The sequence below is a fragment of the Aricia agestis genome, chromosome 8 (genome assembly GCF_905147365.1).
Source record: "Aricia agestis chromosome 8, ilAriAges1.1, whole genome shotgun sequence".
Lineage (NCBI taxonomy): Eukaryota > Metazoa > Arthropoda > Insecta > Lepidoptera > Lycaenidae > Aricia > Aricia agestis.
Window position 1 is genome coordinate 14,196,648 of NC_056413.1, and position 24,670 is coordinate 14,221,317.

A 24,670-nucleotide genomic window follows, 5' to 3' on the forward strand; every position below is an offset into this window, starting at 1 on the left:
TTTAATATAGTTACACTTTTATTATATTTGAGTTTTCACATTGAATCATATTTTAATAACAAAACCACATACTTTGAATATTGACTATTGTCACAATATACATATAAACGTTAGGTAACAATACCGCATAAATGCTTAGTCAAGTACGAGTAAGTAGTATTAATTATTATATTTTATAAGAAATCATTTGACCTTTCATTTAAAACAATTTATTTTCCAATCAAAATATTTCATTAAATGTTATTTAATTTATTTAAGTAATTTAAATATTACTTACATATTTGTAATGAAATAATATAAAGTTTTTTTTGTCTCTACTCTCTCCTGAAAACTTTCCGAACATGGCTTTCGCGATATAGTTACGTTAAAATTAAAAAAAAACTAGAACGCCCACTTTGACCCATCTTCGTCAAGGGTAGTTTTGAGCGAAAATGATGACGTCATGAGTGACGTCATAGCCGCGATCAAAACGACCCCGGTCGCCAAAGGGAACGGCAGAAGGGGACGTTTTGAGCGTTTTGGTCAAAATTAACGTCATCTGGAACGCAGCCATCATCGGTTTTCTAAATCGTCATGTCCGTCAGGTCCAAAGTCTAGTCAATGCTTAGACATTGACTAGACTTTAGCGGTTCGGCTCTGTGATTGGTCCAAATTTTGACAGCCAACCAATCACAGAGCCTGAACCGTGTCTAGAAACCGAGATATGGGCTGCGTTCCAGATGACGTTAATTTTGACCAAAACGCTCAAAACGTCCCCTTCTGCCGTTCCCTTTGGCGACCGGGGTCGTTTTGATCGCGGCTATGACGTCACTTATGACGTCATCATTTTCGCTCAAAACTACCCTTGACGAAGATGGGTCATAGGGGGCGTTCTAGTTTTTTTTTAAAATTTTAACGTAACTATATCGCGAAAGCCATGTTCAGAAAGTTTTCAGGAGAGAGTAGAGACAAAAAAACCTTACAATATTATTTCATTACAAATAATATTTTAATTAAATAAATTAAATAACACTTAATGAAATATTTTGATTGGCAAATAAATTGTTTTAAATGAAAGGTCAAATGATTTCTTATAAAATATAATAATTAATATTAATTTTCATCTCTCCCATACCTGTTGACTTACTCGTACTTGACTAAGCATTAAGCGGTACTGTTAGCTAACGTTTATATGTATATTTTGACAATAGTCAATATTCAAAGTATGTGGTTTTGTTATTAAAATATGATTCAATGTGAAAACTCAAATATAATAAAAGTTTAACTAAGTAAAAAAAATGTAATACTAAAAACGAAACAAATATAATATTATGTATTTTATTTGTAAGATAAATGTAACTATAAACAATAAAATTAATTTTATTTACGACTTGAAGAAAAGGATCGTAATATCCAAGTTCGGTTCAATGTACCTATGTATAAAAAAAAAGTTATTTTTTTAAACTTTTCTCAAAACGCTCAAAACGATCCATAATCCGTTCCACTTGGGTTTGTATCACTGACGCTCACATGCTAGTGGAACGGGAAAAACTACGGTCTTGAGCGTGAGCGTTTCTAACGTCATCTGGAACGCGGGGATGGAGTGTAGATGGAGGAGAACTGTCTCTGTATGTAAAAAGTATCCGCTGAAATGCGTTAAATTAGGGTGCCGCTACAGTAGCAACAGGACAATTTTAAATCATTTAGCAGCTTTTATTTCAGCTATTTTAGGTTATATTTTTCAAAATATATTGGTATTAACCCAGTAATTCTGTGACTCGGCTATTCGGCTAACTTCAATTTATATTTTGCCACCAACGGCTATATTCATTCCATACCCATTGCTGCAGCTAGCGCCACTCTTGGAGGATTTTCCAACTGTTATTTACTGCGTACAGCTGGACACTTTTTCAAATATCCCCCATATAAGATAGTTCTCCTCCATCTACCCTCCATAGACCGAGATGCATCTTGAGTAGGTACTGAATATTAATACCGGCCTAATGCCTGTTTTCACCAACCGCCTCCTAACGCTAAGTCGTCTCCTAGCGGCCATTAAGGGTACATATCCTTCAAGATTTCACAAATTTTTGTGTGTCACGTTCGTCCTTAGGGCGTAAGAACTTTTGCAAAACATTTTTTTTAATGTGTTTGTTTTAAGATATATTTAACCCGCAAAGATCGCTAGGGAACACTTAGCGTTAGGAGACCGTTAGTGAAAACAGGCATCAACTTCGTCACAGTATAGCAATATGACATACCGTAATATCCCTATTGCTATACTGTGACTTCGTTGTCTGTCCGTCTGTCTCTTTTTTTTCGTAAATCTATATCGGTAACAGGTAGCCACATGAAATTACTTACTTGCCCGTAACGATTTACGATCTAAGTAGGTATTGTACTTATCATCTTTTCACTGCTTTAGTTTGTGAGCCTGATATAATATAGCTCAAGTTATCAGAAATATTATTATAAGGGCCTGTTTCACCACTTCCTGATAAGGATAGCCTTCTGTCAAGATCTGTCAAGTTAATTGGTGGATAGAATATCCACCAATTAAGTTGACAGATCAAGTATGGAGAATCTGTCAAAAAATTGTGAATAGCCTATTAGGCACTTTATCAGAAAGTGGTGAAACAGGCCCTTAAAGTAATAAAACCTAAACCAGTGGTCCCCAACCATTTTTTCAAACGGGCCACAAACATATTTTGGTCTTGGTGCAGCCCGCGCCGCAAGAAAAATGTTTAGCCCGGGCGCGCACTAGCGGCCAGGTCGCGACGGCCAGCGAGATAGATGACCTTTGTATGAAACCGCCATAGACCACGCGAACCTGGCCGCACGGCGGCCAGCGGCTACACCATACTTTCGACGGCCGCCGAGACCTGGCCGCTAGTGCGCGCCCGGCCTGAGGGTTAAAAAATAACGTTCCTCAAAATTAATGATTTAAAAGTGGAACAAATTTCATGACTTTTACGACTAAGTACTACATTATTTTGTCAGTGGGCGTGAATTTCAAAATATATCACGCGGGGCACAGATAAAGTCCCGGCGGGTCGCATACGGCCCGCGGGCCGCGGCTTGGGGATAGCTGCTCTAAACTAAGTGCATTAAAAGTTTAAAACACATTTCTTTAGAAAAAGTATTATATTTAAAATAACATACATACATGCAATTACATAATACCTATGTTATTACATAAAGGTGCATACGATATGCCGCAGTGAATGGTTATAAAATGAACACTTAAATTATGTAAATATAGGAATAATACAATTATTCAATGATTTCCTCCATTGGGGACGGATTTACCAACTGAAAATACTATAGGAAATGCCAGTTTTTTTATCCTTACCTTTTTAAGCCTTTTTTTTTCACTAAATTATTAAGAAAATAGACCTCAATTTTATTTATCAGCTAACAACGCAATAAATCAAATAACTTTTGTAAACTTGAATTAGCTATTTTGAAGTAACGTTTCATTTTCTAGAAACAAAATGTTAACATCTATTTTTGCTTCCCTTTTGCATAGGTATTATTAAATAACTTTAATCTGATACAAAATATTGGAGATAGTGAAATAGTAATTTTCATTTCATAGCATAGGCGCCGGCAGAAATAATTTCCAGGGGGTGCAGATTTTAGTTTTCTTTCTTTTCTTTTTACTTTTTACGAACAACATGTCTGGATTATACCAAGGGAAGATAACCAATAAAGATAACTTTATAGAATACGTCTCTGAATTGAATTCAAAATTCAATCAAATTCCTGTCGATCCCGAGATTCCCAAGGGGTGCAAGTGGCACCCCCCTGCCGGCGCCCATGTTTCATAGAGCCAATTTTTCTAGTTACATTTGGCTTTGATTTAGTTAAGCAACCACCAATATGTGTGGGATCCAAAAATTCTAATTCACTTTACACGGACCTCTGTCAGTAAAACCTAATAAACGACTGTTGCGTGCTATATCGACTCGTGGATATTTAGCATCGGAGCGTTTACACATTATGCGTTACGATCTCAGGTTACGATAATGCGTTTCATGTCAGCGACATACGATTTCGTACCGCGTCAGGTGTAAACCCTCTTACTTAAAAAATATTATGCTGCAAGGCGCCTTTACGCCTTAGAAAAAAAATTTTATTAATCGTTTACATCTTAACTTACAATTAAAAAATCATAACAACACAATATTATATTCCGTATTACAAGCGTATCTAGCAATTTAGAGTTTTAGTTTTCAAACTTTTACAACATGAAATATAAAAATTACTTAAACCCGAGAGAGTACCAAGTGATCACAGATTCTGAAACTCCGTTTATGTCAGTACAAAAGTAACACGAATAAACGGATCATCTTACTACTACGAGCGACGGAAATCTGATATATACTCATTGGATTAATAAAAAATATTTGACACTTTAACCCGTACCAAAACGGTTACAAAAGAGTGAGCATATATCAGCTTTCTTCAAGCTATTAAGATATGATAATAAGTGCTACGCATACATTTGACAGGCAGTACTCCAAATATAAATACAAATGCAGCTCCCTTTGGCAATCAGATTAACTAGAATTTAAACAACTTCTACTGCAAGATTTAACAATATGGAACTACCATGAAGTTTATTGAATTATTTCTTCTTGTGGGTGTGATTGTAACAATTAGCAGTATTGTTGTCGATCTCCTTTCAAATTTCTCGTTTTAATTGTAAAAAATGCAATAGACGCGCCATTTACTGATATTTAAACTATGAAACTGACTTAACCGCTTAGCAGTAATAAACAATTTAATTCGCAGAGTACTATCTCCCAAACATAAGTAGCCGGAAGGAGCGGCGGCTGCTATTGAAATATGCCCTTTTATAGTTTACAAATAAAAGAAATTTCACATATTGTCACCGCACTAAGAACCGTTACACAAAGCCTAACAGTGTGGACCTTTCAAAAACTACAAGCGTACCTAAACTATATTATTCAACCCTTGGGTAATTATCCTAAGGTTAGAACCTTAACCTAAAATACATGCGCCTACGCTACGACGACCCGAAAAGCCATAATAAAAGCTTTTAATAATTAACAATAAAATACCAACGAAACATAAGTTGTCAAAACAATTTCTTACAATTAGGGTAATAAAAGCAAGCTAGATCCTTAGCGCCCGTGCAGGCAAAAAACTTAATGAATCATAAATAAAACTTAGGACTTTAACAGAGATCGGACAGTATTGTTAGCGACTCAATCACATATAACATTTATGAAAAACAAAGTGTTATACCAAAAAGCTTATTATAATTATCACTTTTTCAAAATTTTATAACCTAACACACGTTAATCCAAAAAACCTGTGACGAAACTACGAAAGATTTTAAAAAGTCAATATTATGAAAATCACTTAATTTTGACATTTTGACATTGAACAGTTCGAAACACATTGCGGTATTCAGAATGAGGTAGGTACCTACATAATAAAGGGATTTATGTTAACCAAGTCTCAAGTGTTCACAATTTGAATTTGGTCAGAAACATATTTTATGGAATCTCATGTGATGGCTAGGAGACTTGGTTTAGGTCAGTTGATATACAATAGGCAATAGCAAATGTTTTTATAACACCTTTATATGAAATGTTTTTATGACGAACATAGTCTGAACGTATATTAATAAAGATTAATCATTTATCTCTTATCTCCATCGTTCTTCGTATATACGACAAAGAAAGTTAAAGGTTCACATAAGGCATTAGATTTCCATTGAGAGACTTGATCAGTTTTTAAATTATTTCACCCTGATTCAGTACTAATCATGCATCTAAATTTCAATGCGTATTGTATATCAATTGACAGCGAATAAAATGGATAAGCTAAGATAAGCTTCAAATATTTCATTACTTTCTGCAATCTTTCTTTAGATGTATTACAGTTAAGATTCTAGCTCTAGAAAATAAACTTATATATCTGAATTCTGAAATAAACAATGTATCATATTTAGTCTCAAACTCAAAGAATGATTGCCTTACTAATATTTTTTGAAGAAAAATACTGAAATATTTGGAGCTTGTATTTCTGATTTGATTTAATATTAGCACACCGATGCCGCGTTCTGCAAAAAAGCGTCGTTTCGAATGTAATGCGAGAAGAGAGAAGAAGAGAATAGAGAAGTTGATGATGGCGGACCTGCGATATTTGGTCGCGTTATGTCTAACTCACCGACCGAATGACGTAGGTCCGTCAACTGCCTATTAATCAATTTCTTCGATGGTACATCTCGCTTTGTCGTGTTTCCACCGCTGTTTCGCGAAGTCAGTGTGCTAATGACTGATGATGTTTATTTGAATTGTCCAAGCACGAACGCGTCCATAAGTTTGGGTACGTGCTCATCGACGCCGACTATGTCCAAAACTCCCTCGTGGCTGCCGTCAGTCGTGGCCGAGTTGTGCGTTGCCAGAGACAGCACGATTAACCTGAAAATTGTAATAAATATAGTAAGCAAAGTTACACTGACCCCGCATTCCATTTAGCGTTAAAAACTATGAAACGCTCAAAATGCCTCCTATTTTGAGCGTTTTGATCGTTTTTAACGCTAAATGGAACGCGGGGACTGTGTAATAAGTTGTGTAATAAGTCATGTATTGTTAGAGAAGATCATTCATAAGCAGATGTCAGACCTGCACAATAGGTTACTTGACCTATATTAAATTTCATTAAACAATTTATGCATATTTCTAGTAAAACTTGGCTTAGGAAACCGTATTTCACCCTTATCATCAAATAAAAGCTTATGATTGATAAATAAAGTCGATTAGAAAATATGATTTTATGAAAATAGGATTTGTACTGACGAAAACGCTTTTGCGGTACTTCCGATTTGGATGTGACGTCATCAGACTCCTAATTTAATATCTTTTATTTATCGCACTCGTTATATGTAAGTTTATTTTTGTACATAAATAATAAGAATAAGCCTAGAAAGATTTCTAAAATATATTTTCTTGAATAATTCAAATAAAACATCAGTTTTATATATTATCTCCATTTATTGTAGACGGGAAATGAAATTGCCAAAACTTTTCTCCAAAAATTTTCAACATTACAAATGATTTCTAATTTCTTATTTAATTATTTTATAATTTTTGGCCACTTTTAGACTCGTACATTTAGCACATAAAAATGTTCAATAAAAAGAGTTTAAAATACAAAACGTATGACGTCACACTATGGCGGACAGTGTTTTCGGCGCCATATATAAGGCATATTTTTCAATCAACATTTTTATGGGTTTCTACTGTGTAAAATGTTAAAATATTAGTTTTTTTTTTGTGAAAATGAATGACTAAGAAGCGATTAGCATACAGAAAAAAATTAGGTCAAGCAGCCTATTCAAATTCGCATCGCAATGTCATTTTTAGAATGAATTTTGTCGCAGATATTTGCAAAGCGATGCGAATTCGCAGTTTTGTGTGGGAGCCCTAAGTTAAGCCCAGCCGACACACTACGATTTTTGTATTCACATGACGTATCATGTAATCCGAATGAATTATGTACGTCCGCCATCGATTGTTGTCATAGTTTGTTGCAATGAAACATGTTTTTTTTTTTTAAATTAAATAAGGGGGTAAACGAGCAAACGGGTCACCTGATGGTAAGCAACTACCGTCGCCCATGGACACTCGCAACATCAGAAGAGCTGCAGGTGCGTTGTCGGCCTTTTAAGAGGGAATACGCTCTTTTCTTGAAGGTTTGCAGGTCGTATCGGTCCGGAAATACTGCTGGTGACAGTTCATTCCAGAGTTTTACAGTGCGCGGCAGAAAGTTACGCGAAAAACGCACTGTGGAAGACTGCCACTCATCAAGGTGATGAGGAGGATGATTAGAGCGAAGCTTTGTTTCTGAAGCCACGTTACTTCGTATCACACTACTTAAAAACCCAAATAAAGTTAAAATCGTATGTGTAAGGATTAAAAACACCGCTTTCCAACGACGTAGAGGTGACATGGTAATGTCGCTGGCTACGTCGCGATGGCGTCCCGGTGACTAATAGCCTTCGATCACTAATATACAAGATACACAGTCCCATACAAAACCTCTCGAAAATCTGTCGCCGAGTAATAGAGTTTAAAAAAGTATACATTTATCTAAAATCAACCTTAATTATAGTTATTAAAGATCTTTTTATAAAACAATGTACATTGTGTGTTTACAAAGCAATAAACTTTTACGAATGACGTACGCTTCAAACTAAATTCAACCATCCGCATATATATTTAAATTATAACAATGCCAAAAAAGCACTTCAATTTTACGGCCGCACTTCGTCGCTGGAACAGGGCGAAGTGAAGTATGAGTGGAGTCGAACTGTTCAACATTTTTTTGTTGATTGTAATAATTTTAATGGTCTATTTTTTAAAGTTTAATGCATAAAGTGCGGAGTAATTATTTGTTACTTGTTATATTATGTTGTTCTAATATGTTTAATTTTATAGTTAACTAAAATATACGTGTATACATTGAATGTAAATGCTTAGAACATACAACGCTCGCTAAAGTCGGCTTGAAAAATTGTTCGCATCTTTGCCGTGCTATAACTGATATCCAATCTCCACATCTAACTGGATCTCGAGGAAACCTAAAAAAGTATATATTCCTCAATAAAATAAATAATAATTAATAGCGACTCCACCAAATGGAACAGAAACACTGTGTATAACCCGAACATTTCAAGTGGGCATGATAAACTACGACAAGTACCTTTAGTATGAGTATTCGCAATTGAGATGGTTTATACCTCGTGTCGATTTATTTACAAATTAATTTTAAAACTGTTTTTTGTAGATTTCTTAACGAAATACCAATATTTACAATACAATTCTATGAAATATATTAGGATAAAATTAATACTTACCAGAAATATGAAATTCCATCCTTTTTTTGCGTTTTAAGCGTATGATTTTTACAATTGTTGAACGAGCACTGGGGCATGTTTTCCAGCGGAGCGTTCGAGAACTACTAAATCGAATGTCCACCAGAATGTTGCGTTTGGTGCTCTTTTAGTGAGGTCGTTTTTTGCCGCGGACTGTGTATCTTGTATATTAGTGATCGAAGGTTATAATAGCTCTTATGATACTCACTTAGCATCCCGCACACCCTTGGTCCTATACTTCTGTAGGGCCCTAACTGGGCAATGGTCGACAATATCCTCTGGAGGCGGCGGTCCGAACCGGCCCCCCGGCCCCCGGCCCCCGCGGTCCTCGACGTCCAGCTCCATGTAGCGGGACGGACGGTCGATCATGTTGATGAACACGTCGAACTTCTGCTTGCTCTCCGTCGCCCATCTGATGGGAGCGTCCAGTTGCACGCGGCCGAGGTTGGCTTTCTGTAAAAACGTGAGTTTAGATCACGCGTTTGGCAGTTAAGACATTTTCATGGGGATCCGAAGCAGCTGCCGGAAAATGTCGCCGGTCTCCCTGTTCTAGTATTTTATTGCAACACCATTCCTTGTTCAATCCACCTCCTTTCAAACTATAAAATACAATACTCATGATGATATATCATACCAACGACATTGTCATTTCATAACTATTATATTTTTTGGTAGAAACAGAATCAGTATCATTGTACAGAACAATGGACTGAACTGATGCAAGAATGAAAGTGTAAACTATACACTTACCCGCAACACAAACTCAGCTTCCTCAATATTGCTGAAGTTGCGCTCGATGGTGACCATCTGAATGCCCTCATCCGTGAACACCGCTACTTTGGCGTTGTGCTCTCGTTTCAGAATTTGTAGAGCCAGGATTATTGCTGAAATGGAATTTTGTAATAATAAATAGTATTTACACAATGGAAACAAGAGTTTAATTACTATGCAATATTGTAGAAATATAATTTGGATAATGCAATCAGGATTTGGCATGAATAAATCTTGTTATGAAATTTTAAATCTTCTGAAATCTTATTTAGGAACGAACATAGGTCCAGTTGATCGTCACATCCTATACATTTTCATATAAAAAAAACTTGAGAGTCAAGGGACACCCAGATGTAACGAAGTTCACACGCGCACGCCTTACATCTATAGCAAAAAGTGTTGTTAAAACTTTTGGTCTTAATTTTACGTCTATCCCCTTTCGCAACTAATCAAATCAAATAACATACCAGCGTGTCCAGGAGTGACGTGCTTGTTGTAGAAACACTCGGCATGCAGGTGTTTCTTGCTCTCCTTCTTCTCTACCTCGGGCTCCCCGCTGCCGCTGGGTGTGCTTTTGGCTGTTGTCTTCTTACCCTTCCTCGCTACTTGTAAGTTCTTGCAGAAGTGACGACCTGAAGTTTGAAGCATGTGTTTACAACTCAGATACGGGTTGAAAATAAATAAACACTATCATAGGAGAAATATTTGATTGTATTGAAATATGTTTTTCTTGAAATTGAAAGTACTGCACAAATAATGAAATTTTGTGTACTGGGGAAGTATGCAACATGGCCTAGTTACATTACGAGAAAATGAATGGTTCTCATGAGATTTTCGTTTGTCACGCAAAGATTACTTAGCAAAATATTATGGTGGTCCATGATATTCTAATTTTTATACTATATATTATTTATACTGTATCCAATTTCAATGTCTGCAGCTCGCACGACAGTCGTGTTTGCTTGTCGTAGACCTCACTTACCCTTAAACATATGGTGTCTCATATCCAACGTGATCAAATAGCGAGCCTTGGTCGGTGGAGTCAACAGCCAAGTTTGATCAATCAGCTTGTTAAGAGCAACTAAGACTTCAGGGTTTGGCGGGCGGTCGATACCTGTAAACATTTATTGATTCAAATGTGTTAAAAATGTATAGTGCCCAAGTGTGTGCGCAGTACACAAGCGCTTTATAAAAATTTACGGCATACCCCAGTTTTTAACTTCTTTAGGATGTCGCCGGGTGACGTTCCACTCCCACTGGTCTGTCTTGGGGTCGTATATCTGGCGGACGCGCCGCCGCATCTGCTTCTCGTGCGCTACCTTCGCTTTCTCGTACTTCATTGGCCTATGGAAATTAATAATAAATTAATAGCTTTTTAGTTTTACAAACGTAACCCTAAAAAAGCTTTTTTTCTTTTAGTATTTAGTAAATACTAAACCGGTAACTGTATGGGGCTTGATGAATTAATTAGTGCTCCATTTACACAGTCAAAGTCACGAAATGTGACACGAAACTTAGGACTATCCTCCTGTAGGATAGGCGGACAATCTTTAGATAATGATTATGATGCCACAATCCCAATAATTAATGGCTTACATTGACATAATGCAAAAATAAAAGTTTTGTTATCCACCTTGTAATAATTGTAAATAATTACTCTGGCAGTATATTAGAAAATACACACAAAAATAATTGTAATATTATTGCAACTGTAGCAACTATTAATTACACACTCAGAAGTTTTTATGATTACAGTTGTGTGACTGATCTTTGTAACCCATTTTTTCTGGTCCGTTGCATGTGTGAATTATAAATCAAATTTCTATTTTATACCAATTTCTTTTATGATTTTTAAAATGTGTTACTTTTAAATGTTTATTTACACAAAAAAGTCTTATTTACAAATAAAAAAATTGGCAATATTTAAAACAATGACAATAATACCTGGACTTTTTCTTGTAGTTGCATAACGTAATGTAAACTTCGATCGGAGTGACTTTGCTGCTTTTGATCACATCGGAATTGGTGAGCAGGGATAGGAGGATGGATGTAGTCATTGAGTCATCCGTAAGGAAACCCATGTTGTGAATGCGCTGAATATTGTAGAGAATCTCCTTCAATGGCATCTGCGGTAGGACTGCATTCCATACCTACAAATAACAATTATTATATTATGTTTATTTATTAAACATGGCGCGCAAGTTCGTTGCATCGAAATTCGTTTATCATGGGGAACTGTACATTTTTCTGGGATGAAAAGTGTCCTATGACCTTACCCGGGAATTAAAGTGTCTCCATACCTAGCAAAATCGCTCCAGTGGTTGGACATGAAGAGGTAACTGACAGACAGGTCAGATAGACACATTTTTGCATTTATAAATTAGTAAGAATAAGAAAGTATGGATATTATGGAAGTATTGATCTGTGTCTAAATGAATATTGCACACAATGGAATCTGACAGTGTTTGAAGATAGTTTTGACTTAAGCACAAATGCATTGCATCTTAAAGTTAACAGTCCATGTTAACTGACATATTTTTGACTCATAAATATTAGGTATATTTATGAATGAACTGTCAAAAATACATAAAAATGGCACTTACATCTTGAGAAGTCAAAAAATGCCCTGGGACATGATCCAGTGTGAATTTGTTTTGCTCTATACTACTAGCTGCTGTGATTGCACACTCGCACACACGGAGATCTTCCACTTTTTGTAAATACTCAAAGATTGGTTTTGTCTCTTCGTGTTTGCTCAACAATTGCTTGGCACGTTTAAGACCGAATATTGCATATTTGAAAACTGCATCCCGTTCTGAAAATAAACCATAAAATGTATTGTATTTTGAAAATTATATATACTAAAAACAATAAAATTGTGGTAAAAATGTGCTATACCATGATCATTTTCAGGAATCTTCACATGGGATTTTCGTAGCAATGTCTTGTGTGAGCGTCCATGTCTGCTTCGTACTCTAGACATCTCTAAAGCCAGCACCATAGCATCTTTAGACAGATACCACTCCCTAACATGTTTGCACCACCCATGGCCGTTACCTATGTCATGATTTGAATGGGATGTTAGCTTTCAACATATTTTAACTTTATGTCCAATATTTTATACATTACTATGATGATTATTACACATCGGATTATATGCATTTGCATATGCAAATGCATATAATGGCACTTTTAGGCGATAGTGCATATTTCGACCATATTATGCCCTCATAGTCTCCAAACTAGCTGTCTTATTAGTCTTATTACACACCGAGGCCACAAAACATAGGTATGATAGATCAAAATACTTCAATATGTGGCCCCACCCTTGTTAAAATACTTCCTCATACGCCCGATAGGTACAATATCTTTCTAGATACAAAATGTTTATTTGCAATAGGTAACATTTGAAAAAAAATATGGAATAAAGTAGGTAATGAACTTCCATGGCCACTAAGGTTGCAATAGGAAAGAAGAAAAAATCCTAGATTTGATGGAAATATGAAAATTGACGCATTTATCAAGGCAACATTGGAAAACTCTTCCAAATAAATTCTATAATAAGTGACTATTAATTGTGCATATTTCGGCCATTTTTCGTGCATATTTGCATGCACTTTGATCGTGCATATAATCTGATGTCTAATGATTATATTACTATATACCCATATGATATTTTTTATTATTTTGCAAGATTGTTTTTAAATTAAGATACTTCTAATGATATGTTATTTGTCGAATTCTGATAAGTAGTTCAGAAGTTACGAGGGAACAGATGAACATACATACATACATAATTACATAGCTTGTCAAAATCATAACCCTCCTTTTGCTTTGGCGTAGTCGGATAAAAAATAATCTCATGTTATTACAAAGGATAACAAATTGCATCAAAATCAGTTAAGAAGTGAGAAGTCAGTTTAGTTTAATATTAGGATGGTTTTCCAAATGACTTTACCAGTATGCATGAGCCTTGTGAACTTGTTGAAGAGTAACATTTCCTCGGTAGTCACACACACTTCCGATGCTGCCTTGTACACAGCTTCCTTCACTGCTGGAGTACCAACCATCAGACATTTGATGAGAGCAAAAGCAATTGTCTCAAACCTGGTATACCACCCATCTTTGTAGGCCTGTGGGATAATTAGTTGAAATTGTTTTCCTTAAGAAACTATCTTACTTAGCACTTCTTAGAGTAACTTAAAGAAAATCACAAAAGTGACAAATAACTGAGTTATGTTCAAATTATCCAAATTAAATAATTTGCATCACTACCTTAAGTGAGCACTTAGCATATTAATTAAAACTGCAAGATTCAAATTACCTTCACAATTATATCAATGATTTCGTTGTGGTTGACGCCTCTTTGGAGTGCTTCTTCAATTGCCTTCAGCTTGTCAGCCTCAAAGTACTTGTGGGACATCCAACATCCTGGGTAGTACTTTGGTACCTCGCACCCAGTGTGAAGGTACCTAGTCAAACGGTTCTTGAGACTTGGGTCCAAGGCGGTAGTCGTCATCGTAATCCGTTCGTTGTGAGCGCTAGCAGGGTTGCTCGGTCGTAGTCGTTCACTTCGAGTAAAATTTATAATTTGTTACCCTGCAGAGGGTATTAGCCTAAAAATTAATTTAAAAAATACTGGATTTAAATGATAAGAAACGCGTTTGTAACGTTAATTAATAGGTACATGTGTCCCAAATACTGTAGATGTGGCCTGAAAAAACGCACAATGGAGCCCATCTGAACCACTCTTTCGAAGCAATTTACAGTAATGTAAACAGACAAAAGAGATACATTGGAGATTTATTTAACTCTAGTTACTTTCTAGAAATCATGGGTGTAATTATATTTGAAATTAATAGAGAAAATTATGTGCATAAAATAAAAATAATAAATATACCGTCTATTCGTAACGGAGCTTTTCTTTTTTTTCGCCCACAGATTACTAGTACCTACAAAATTTGTTTTCGCCTTTGACAGATAAGTATGGTGTTGCTAGTAGAATATAAGAAACAGGAAAAAGTTTATACCAATGTTGCCAGATGGTCTCGTTGTCGGCGACGTACCCCTGAACTAATTTGATTTCCCCCCAGAAATCCCCTAGAATACCCTCACCAGGTGGAATAGCGGAAGGAACTAGCGTATAAGCGCATGTACCATAAATCATTACACAATCAGCGAGATATTAGATATCAAACGTGGAAAATGGTATGTATGCTCAATGGAGAATATTACCTAATTTTGATTATTAGCAGTCCACATTCTCTGTCAAAAATAAAGAATATTAGTGACTGAAAGAATTACTTGGATACTAAGTTTAATATAATAAGTTTCCGATTTAAAAGCAAAACAAGTTGTCACTGTACGACGCGGGCGCCCGGTAACGGTGTGACGTCATAGCACAATGGGGATTGTCCATTTTTTTTTTAATTTTGCTCATTACAAAAACATTTCGAGGAATAAGGTCAGTGATCGTTTTTCTGTATATAAAAGAAAAAAAATACCCATTAGTTACTTATATTTTTGAACAAATATATAAGTATGTTTAACCTTAGTTTGACATTCAATGGCGTTAAATTAGCAATAAATTCGACCAACATTATGTTTCGAACTTTTGGTAAGCTTCTCGTATCAGCTTTCACATAATGAGAACTTGCATTTTACGAACCAGCCATTATAAATAAGATTGAAAGGAAATTTAAAACACTGCAGATGTCAATTAGCCGCCGATGATGACGTCAGAGCGAAACTTGAAAAATTTATTGAGAAAAAACTAGCCAATGAATTTCAAAATTATTTAATTTGTATTCTTAAAATACCCTATTTTAACGAAAAAAAATATAAAAAGTATATGTGATTTTTTTTTTGGACAATGCCCATTCCGCCGCGGGCCCCATACAATAAACGTGATTTTTGCTCTATCTCAATAACGGCAACAGGTAGGCACTTGAAATTTTCAGCAAGGCCTTAATTATATGTGTACTTTAATATTATATTTAATATATATATATATATATATATATATATATATATATATATATATATATATATATATATATATATATATATATATATATATATATATATATATATATAAAAAACTTAAAGGTGACTGACTGACTGATTGACATAGTGATCTATCAACGCACAGCCCAAACCACTGGACGGATCGGGCTGAAATTTGGCATGCAGGTAGATGCTATAACGTAGGCATCCGCTAAGAAAGGATTTTGATAAATTCCAACCTCAAGGGCTTCAAATAGGGGATGAAAGTTTGTATATAATAATACTTCTTAACGCGAGCGAAGCCGCGGGCAAAAGCTCGTGTTACCTAATTTTGATTATTAGCATTCCATATTCTCTGTCAAAAATAAAAAAATATTAGTGAAAAAAATTTTTCGATATACGTCAATTACTTTCCGATTTATAAGCAAAACGTTCCGTTTTTACCCTTTGGGTAAGGAAACAGGGGAAAATTGACCATCTTTGTTATTATACTATGCAGTATGCTGCCACGGACAAAGTCGCGGGCAACAGCTAGTAGAAAATAAATTCTTGCAATATCGTATTGTTTTATAAGGTATTATATAAATTTATAAAATAAAAATAATGCCTTTGAAAAAAAAAAATAGCAACAAAGTTACTTTTAAAACGTCTGACAATAGTTTTGGTCATTGAAAAGTGTCTTACACTACACGATACTAGTTCAGAACAAAAATCTACAAATTATATATAAATATTAGCCATTTGAAAATAAGTAAAGTAAGACTCATTTTTAGTCCACTTTGGTTCCTGGTACCTGACCAGGTGTCACACTTAGAGCTACACAAATTTGTAGGTATTCTAAGTACACGAGGCACTACTAATAACCTATGGTTTCATCCATCAGAGAGTAAGTTATGTCTTATCCTTCTGGGATCCAGGTCTAGTAGTTGTAACCGTACGACGCGGTCGCCTGGTTACCGTGTGACTTCAAACTACTATATTATTACACTATTATACGTGTACCTACTTTAATATCTAATAACTACTATATGATGATACTATTATATGTGTACTTTAATATTTAATAATAATATTAAAATAAAATAAAAATTTAAGGGGGGCTCCCATACAAAAATCACTGTAGCGGTACGGAACTCTTCATGCGCCAGTCCGACTCGCACTTGGCCGATTATTTATTTGTATTTTTTTACTAATCGGACTCGCTCATGAATACCTTTTTTTTTAATGAAATAAGGGGGCAAACGAGCAACCGGGTCACCTGATGAAAGCAACTTTCGTCGCCCATGGACACTCGCAGCATCAGAAGAGATGCAGGTGCGTTGCCGGCCTTTTAAGAGGAAAGAGGGTAATAGGGGAGGGTAAGGATGGGATGGGAAGGGAATAGGGGAGGGTAGGGAAGGGAACAGGGTAGGGGATTGGGCCTCCGGTAAACTCACTCATTCGGCGAAACACAGCGCAAGCGCTGTTTCACGCCGGTTTTCTGTGAGAACGTGGTATTTCTCCAGTCGAGCCGGCCATTCGTGCCGAGGCATGGCTCTCCCACGTATAAAATTCACCAAAACAAACGACAAATAAATGTTATATACCAGATTATGCTACCAAAGAGTTCTAAAATTGTAATTTAAAAAAAGTTTTCATTAGTAATGTTTCTAACTGGCTAGTTCTAAACACTTTCAGTGTGACCCACGTAACAAAAGAACATAAGGGTTATTTTGTGTTTTTTTTTTGTTAAGAATTTATTTTATGTTTACATACATTTTTGTTGGCTTATGACATTAGTGTTTTTGCAATATTTTTTTCATTTAGGTATGATATTGATATTATACTAAATATAATTAAGTTATTTCATATAGCGTTTTTTGTTTGTCACCAGCAGATATCAAACAGGTCTTCATATCGACGCTGTGTTTATGTGAAAACACATAATATAATATTTTGAATTACAACAAAATAATTATTATATGTTGAAGCATAAACACAGCGTCGCAGGAAGAACATCCTGGTGAAGACTATGACGTTGACGTTGAAGGAATCTAGTGTTGCCAAACATTTATTAGCTAAGTCAAGAATTAGCTGGGATAAACAGATAAAATTGTCAGTGAGTATACACGACATTAAGGTGAGCTTACACGCGCAATCTTCATATCGACGCTGTGTTTATGCTTCAACACATAATAATTATTTTGTTGTAATTCAAAATATTATATTTGGGTTTTTGATGTTCATTATTGGTAAAATATTAGCCATTAAATATCCGTTACCTTGCACAAGTGCAGGTAAGATGTTGTCAAAACCAAAATGTATAATTCCTGTGACATTTGGTGTGAATATCTTTATATGGCTTTATATGGCTTGTTTTTTGTTATTTCGCAAGATTATCCAAGTATATAATTATAAAAATAATTACATTACATTATTTGAAACATATTAACACATTAATTATTTTACATTCTTTTGCCCACATTTGTAGCAATTATTGATGGCATAGATAAAGTATTATATTGATGTAGTCTTAGCCCGTCATCGCGTGGCCATTTTGTGCTTATTTTCATACAAGTAGTATGCGTTTATTTTCTTGAATATTTCTATTTCTCGATTATTTCGAAGCACATTATGATACAAGAAAGAAAGTCAATGAGGGATTTTCCTATATTTTTAATTTGATTGTCAAACAGTTTCTATTTCAGTAACTAGATGGCGTATGGGTAGACAACTATCGGTAATACCAGGGAATACCATCAATAATTGCTATAAAACCTGGGCAAAAGAATGTAAAACTTGATACGTTTCAATTTGAAAAAGACGCAATAATATTCCAATGAATAGGATAATAAAGTTATTATAACGATGTTTTAGCTAAAACTTACGGAAGAAATAGCCCTATTTACCGATATTCACACCAAATGTCACTGGAATTATACATTTTGGTTTTGACAACATCTTACCTGCACTTGTGCAAGATAACTAGGATATTTAATGGCTAATATTTTAACATCAAAAACCCAAATAATACAATTTGGGAAAAAATAATAAAAACCACACCAACAATAAAAAGTAGAAGAAGTTTGAAAGTGACATGCCCGCCAAAACTCTTTCAGTTTCAGTTGTCAGTTTTCAGTTTGACGTGTCAGCATATACTGGCCTAATAGCTTAGGCCAATGAACGCTTAGGTTTAGGATATTTTGATTTATGTCACACTTGACAGTACACTGATATTTTTTGGAAACACAACCCATATATAGTCAGAGGTGCCAACCTGCAGATAATTTCAGATCAGTGAGGAACCAATAGAAAATCTAGAAGTGTTTATCCTTACGCCATCTAGTTAAGATTGTTGAAAATAAAATTAAAAAATATAAATGAAAAATAAAAAGCTATGCAATTTTTATGGCCAAATTATTAATTGATGTGATATTTTTAGCACTAATGCCTTAAATAGCACGAATAAAGGATTAATAAACTTATAAATTATCTTTTTAGCTTACAAAAATACCGACTGAAAAGACCAAAAAACGTTGTTCAAAACTTACGTATTTAATGTTAAATCCACGTGTTTGAGGCATTCTTTGACCATTTTTATGGTTTATTATTTAGCGGAACTACAAAACTCAACAATATCTAGCATTAAAATATGTTCACTAAAAACCTTTATTAACACTTTTATTACATGAAATATGCAGACCGATTCCTTTGTTATGTCCTAGTAAGTAGGACATAACATTACACGCTTTTGACGCTTAAACACCGATATAAGGCTCTCTCCAGTCTATAGTACCTACCTCAATGATTGATGGTATTGCCTGGTATTACCGATACTTGTCTACCCATACGCCATCTAGTTACTAAAATGGAAACTGTTTGACAATCAAATTAAAAAAAATAAGAAAATGCCTCATTTTGAATAGGTATTTAAAAAATAAAATGTCATTGTATTCGTGTTTGAAATGCAAATTGAAATGTTTTGGTTGTTGCGCGAATAGCGAAGAAAACGAGATTTCTTTACGGTTTAATCGCTTTACTCTCTAAATTGAAGCCAGTGGAAAGAGGAAAGAATCGTGAAACAGTGAAAACCATTCACTATTCAAGTTATAAACAAATTAATGTCAATACAAGTCAATAGGTACAATCCATGGACTTAATATACGGTAGTACTTATTAGTTCCATGGTACAATCTTATATAGGATCTGTTTGTTACTAAAACTAAAATGTCTAATTGTCAGTCAAATTGAATACTAAAATTACTTGATTTTCCGATTTTTTCCCTACACGACAAGAATGTGCATTTTTACAAACTAAAATGAACAAACAAAAACGGTCACAAATAGCTGGAACTTCAAAGCAGTCAGGACCAGACTTAAACAATATTCCCATGTCGAGGCTACTCAAAAGTAAGAAACAAGCCAGAAGTAGAATAAAAAAGACCCCTGTTAAAAGAACTATGAACAGAAGACCATGTTCTCAAAATAAAGCAATGCCTACATTTAAAGATTTGGAAAAAATGTTTGAAGATCCTGCAGTGCCTACTACTCTTGTAGTCAACCAAAATAGTAATAATACAAGTGTAACGACAACAGAGGATAATAAAGTATTAGAGGAAAACAAAACAGACAATGTGAGTATGGAAAAAAGTGATATAACTAGTAATACTGACAACCCCCAACTGATTAATGACAGTATAGTTGAGAATCATGATAAAACATGTGATAATTCTATACCAACAATCAGTTTTATAGAAACTGTGATGCCAAAAGCAATAGACTGTAATGAAATTATTACTATAGATGATGATGAGCTAGAATTAATTGAATATGATAGAAAAAGGAAGGTTTCTTCTCCTCAAAATAATGCTGAAGTTAAGTTAGAAGACCTACATGGTGAAAAACCGCTAAAATTAAGGAAACTTGATATACCAAAAGAAGACATTGGGTCTGACAGTGATGTTACAGTTGTGTATGATCTAGAAGGCCCTCCTGCGTTATCTCCTATCAGTAGTTCTCCATACAAGAGGTTTTCACCTTTACCCAGTACCTCGACAGATAGTGAAACTATTCTGAAGAATGACAAAATCTTCTTGGAATGCTTGTCTGCCAATAACTCAACTATAGAAATAGAAGACCGAGAGGTAAATACAAGAAATAATCAAGAATTACCAATTGTTATTGATGATGATTATGAATTACCTTTCGTCAGTATTAATACTAGAAGTGAAGACTCACAGCTTGTAATAGACGTTGATGATGTAGCCTCAACCAGCACTATTGATGTTGATATAGACATAGATGAAATAATAGCACACAATAGAACTATACTAACAAAATATAAGACTGTTGACAACCTGCCAGCAGTTATTGAAGTTTCACCAGTTCAAAACATTACTAATGTTACACATGATTTGTCAAGTGTTGAAATTGAAATTCCGCCCAGGCAGGCAACTAAGCAAAGAATTCAACCTTCAACTGCAACAGATTTAAGCTCTACAAACGAATCAATTAACAACCCTACAGTTAATGCAATGTCCAGGGAAGGTTTATCAGGAACTAGCACCCAATCTACAAATGTTACAAATAGAGCAATTAGCAGTACTCCATTAATAAATCATATCCATTCTTCAAGTAATGCTTTAAGAAACTCATCGAATAGCAATATTTTGAATAATTCTAATCCACAAACGAATGTGTCACAAACTTCAAGTATATCTAATAGTTCCCAAGGTCCGGAAGTTTCTGTCGGTTTGAACTGTCCGATCTGTTTAGACAACCTCCGATCAACAGAATGTGCATCAACACTATGTGGCCATATCTTCTGTATGGACTGTATAAAACGGGCTCTTAGAAGCTCCAGAAAGTGTCCTACATGTAGAAAAACTATTAAGGGCAATAATGGGTATCACAGGCTCTTCCTATAATGTAACTTAAATATTTACATTGTTGATTATACTAGAGGTAATTTTATAATCAACAATGTAAAAAAATCAACTTTATAATATTATAAAACTGTAAAATATTTTATTATATTTATAATTTAGTATTAGGCAGCTGTGCCATATTTCTAAATTGTTCAGAATTATCAATTTTCTTTTTAAATATTTTAATACTTAATTTATAATGATGAAGAGAAAAAATCAAAATATTATTATTACATGACTTAATCATCATTTCTAAAAGACAAAATAAAATCGGCCAAGTGTGAGTCGGACTCGCGCACAAAGGGTTCCGTACTATTATAGAGCAAAATTAGGCCAAAATTTTGCTCTAATGTTATTTATATGGGATTATTGTTATATGGGAGCCCTGCTTAATTTTTTATTTTATTTTAAAATTAAAGTACACAAATTATTTATAAATATTAATTATAAATTAAATATTAAAGTACACATAATCTGTGAAAATTTCAACACTACCCTGCTTGAGTTACGGCCTGGAGACAGACAAGACAGACAGACAACGAAGTCTTAGTAATAGGGTCCCGTTTTTACCCTTTTGGTACGGAACCCTAAAAAGCTAAATGTCAACATTCCTTGTTATAATATGTATTTAATTATTATAATTTTAATGCTAAGTACTCACATACAGTTTTGCTCAATAGTTTTACTCCAAATTGAGCAATAACCACCATGTGGACCGCAAAACTGACAGCTCAAAGGCTTGCTTTGAGCTGGCTCGATGAAATTAAATATGTCAAATATGTCATTTCCTTCGATTCGGAGTAAAACTATCGAGCAAAACTGTATGTGAGTACTTAGCATAATATTTCTATTGTAACCAAAGTGTAAAATTTTTATTGTCAGTTTTATCTAATCCAATTTTGTGTTTTGTGTTGTTCTTTATGAAAAGAAGCTGGGTATGTTTTTTAATTTTTTGATGACCTACAATTTGTTTTTGTGATAATTTAATTGTTAATATTATGTTTCTGTGTAAATATTTTGTAAATAAATGATTGCGTACAAAAGAGTGTTGTCTTTAATTTTTTTTAAGTACTTACTTTATCTATTGTTTTTATATAAAAATTTAATTGAAACATATTCAAATAAAATGTATTACTTAACTTTAATCTATAACAAAAAACAACACACTTATAAAGCTATGGGAAACATATCTATATATATAAAACTCAAAGGTGACTGACTGACATGGTGATCTATCTACGCACAGCCCAAACCAGTGGATGGATCGGGCTGGAATTTTGCATGCAGGTAGATGGTATGACGAAGGCATCCGCTAAGAAAGGATTTTGATAAATTCCAACCCCAAGGAATTAAAAATAGGGGATGAAAGTTTGTTTATAATAATACTTCTTAACACGAGCGAAGCCGCGGGCAAAAGCTTGTTCTAGTAATACAAGTAGGAAATAAGACAAAAGCTTTGGACAAATCATTATAATATTAAGAGATTTGAAAAGTAATTGTCATTTGAATATTGCTTAATTTACAGACTAGCTTAATAATAAGGAATACAAAATAAATACACCAAATAATAAAAAATATACAAATACACCATATTTTTATCTGCTGGAATATAAGCGTGGTGAGTGGTGACTAATTTCATAGTCTGTTATTGCTCTGCTTTCACTATTAAATATTATAAAGCTAAAATTTTTGATTTAGGTCTTAGCTATCTGAAGCTGTACTTGTATTCCCATTTGACTGCAAGAGTTCAATAGAAGTGGACAGTTGTTCTAAACTTTGGACTAGCTGTGCCATTTTATCTTTGGAAGTATTGTTTTCGAAGCTGTCATCAGAGGGCTTTTCGGCTTCACCGTACAGACGGAAGTGCAGGCGGGCTAGGTGCTCCTGTTGGTCTCGTATACTAATCATCTGTTCCATACTGCATCCTGTTCCGAATGCACTGAGTTTTCCCGTGTGAAAATCGTCCAGTAGCTCCATAAGATCTTTCTCCATGTGTTTTACGTCTGGGGTCTCTTTGGGGACATGTTTTGGCCTGTTGTTATTCCGCATGAAGTCTCTGTGGTAGGCGCGACGTTCGTTAACGTAGGACAGCTTCGCAGAATCATTTATGCTATTGTTACCTGTGTTCGTAGTCGTCAAATGATTCTTAGACGTAAGGCTAGCTGCCCCACTCGATATCTTGTTGCTGGTGACTGGGGAGGTTGCTTCGACTTTCTGCTCGTCTTCTTCCCCCTCATTCTGCATTAGCTGTTGCGTTTCGTTAGCCTCTTCCAAGTTCAAGCTCATGTATATTGTATGTTCGTTTTGTATGGAGTTTTGAAAGACAATCACATAACTTTTCACCTTGTAATTACCGAACCTATTATTGATCAACTGTGATAATTGATAAATTATGTAGATATTGCTTTTAATACTAAGATGTTAAATCAAGTAGGGGAACAAAGGTGAAAATTTATGAAGCAAAAAAATAATTTCGCACCTTTTGACACTCAAATTTCAAAACAAAGAATGACATTTTACCACAGCTGACATTTGACAACAACCTTTTTTTTTAATTCGTCTCGGTCAGGACAGGCAAAGGGAACGTTGCCCATACAGCCATTTCTATGTTTTCTCTATTTAAGAATGTACAAAACATACGTAATAGTATTGTTATTCATACAATAACACGTTTATAATAACATACACATGTGTATCATAAAAAATAATATTAAAAACTTTTGCATGTTTCCTAATTTTCTCTTTTCATTTGCAAAATCATAACCAATATAATATACAAATTATAACATAGTATATGTTATAATTTGTATATTATATTATAATAATTATGTAATGTATGTGTATTATATAATAGATATTATTTTTAATTGTATATTGTGTATTAGTATGTAGGTTTTATATTTTTTTTATCTGTGCACGCCCTATCTGATATTTCCCATCACATCTCTTTCCGTAGGACTGCTGGAAGATATTTCTATTAGAGATAAGCAGTACCTGTTGTGTCGTTTTTCTTCTGTGTATATTTCATGTAAAAATTTGTGTGTGCAATAAACAGTTAAAAAAAAAACAATATAAAAATACTCTAGGTATTTTT

At 34.5% G+C, this 24,670-nt stretch overlaps 3 protein-coding genes across 5 annotated transcripts; 1 reads left to right on the forward strand and 2 right to left on the reverse strand.

The window, feature by feature from the left end:
• Positions 1-6,201: 6,201 nt before the first annotated feature.
• LOC121729897 (60 kDa SS-A/Ro ribonucleoprotein-like) lies at positions 6,202-14,596 on the reverse strand. Of its 3 annotated transcripts, none has more exons than XM_042118588.1 (12): positions 14,565-14,596; positions 13,989-14,280; positions 13,623-13,797; positions 12,563-12,721; positions 12,268-12,479; positions 11,609-11,814; positions 10,872-11,008; positions 10,647-10,778; positions 10,132-10,296; positions 9,644-9,777; positions 9,102-9,346; positions 6,202-6,437 (listed from the first exon to the last, which is right to left on the reverse strand). In XM_042118588.1, the coding sequence occupies exons 2-12, from the start codon at positions 14,181-14,183 to the stop codon at positions 6,302-6,304; spliced, it is 1,896 nt and encodes a 631-aa protein (XP_041974522.1). In that variant the 5' UTR covers positions 14,184-14,280; positions 14,565-14,596; the 3' UTR covers positions 6,202-6,301. The 3 variants fall into 3 exon arrangements, with proteins under 3 accessions (XP_041974522.1, XP_041974523.1, XP_041974520.1); XM_042118589.1 differs by lacking the exon at positions 14,565-14,596 and adding an exon at positions 14,486-14,507; XM_042118586.1 differs by lacking the exon at positions 14,565-14,596 and having other exon boundaries at positions 13,989-14,467.
• Positions 11,112-24,065, reverse strand: LOC121729901 (coiled-coil domain-containing protein 28B). Its single transcript, XM_042118594.1, has 2 exons — positions 23,246-24,065; positions 11,112-11,131 (listed from the first exon to the last, which is right to left on the reverse strand). Exon 1 carries the CDS (start codon positions 23,860-23,862, stop codon positions 23,278-23,280), a length of 585 nt encoding a protein of 194 aa, XP_041974528.1. The 5' UTR covers positions 23,863-24,065; the 3' UTR covers positions 11,112-11,131; positions 23,246-23,277.
• On the forward strand, positions 19,787-21,663 carry LOC121729898. The gene has a single exon (XM_042118590.1). It carries the CDS (start codon positions 19,969-19,971, stop codon positions 21,574-21,576), a length of 1,608 nt encoding a protein of 535 aa, XP_041974524.1. The 5' UTR covers positions 19,787-19,968; the 3' UTR covers positions 21,577-21,663.
• Positions 24,066-24,670: the final 605 nt, after the last annotated feature.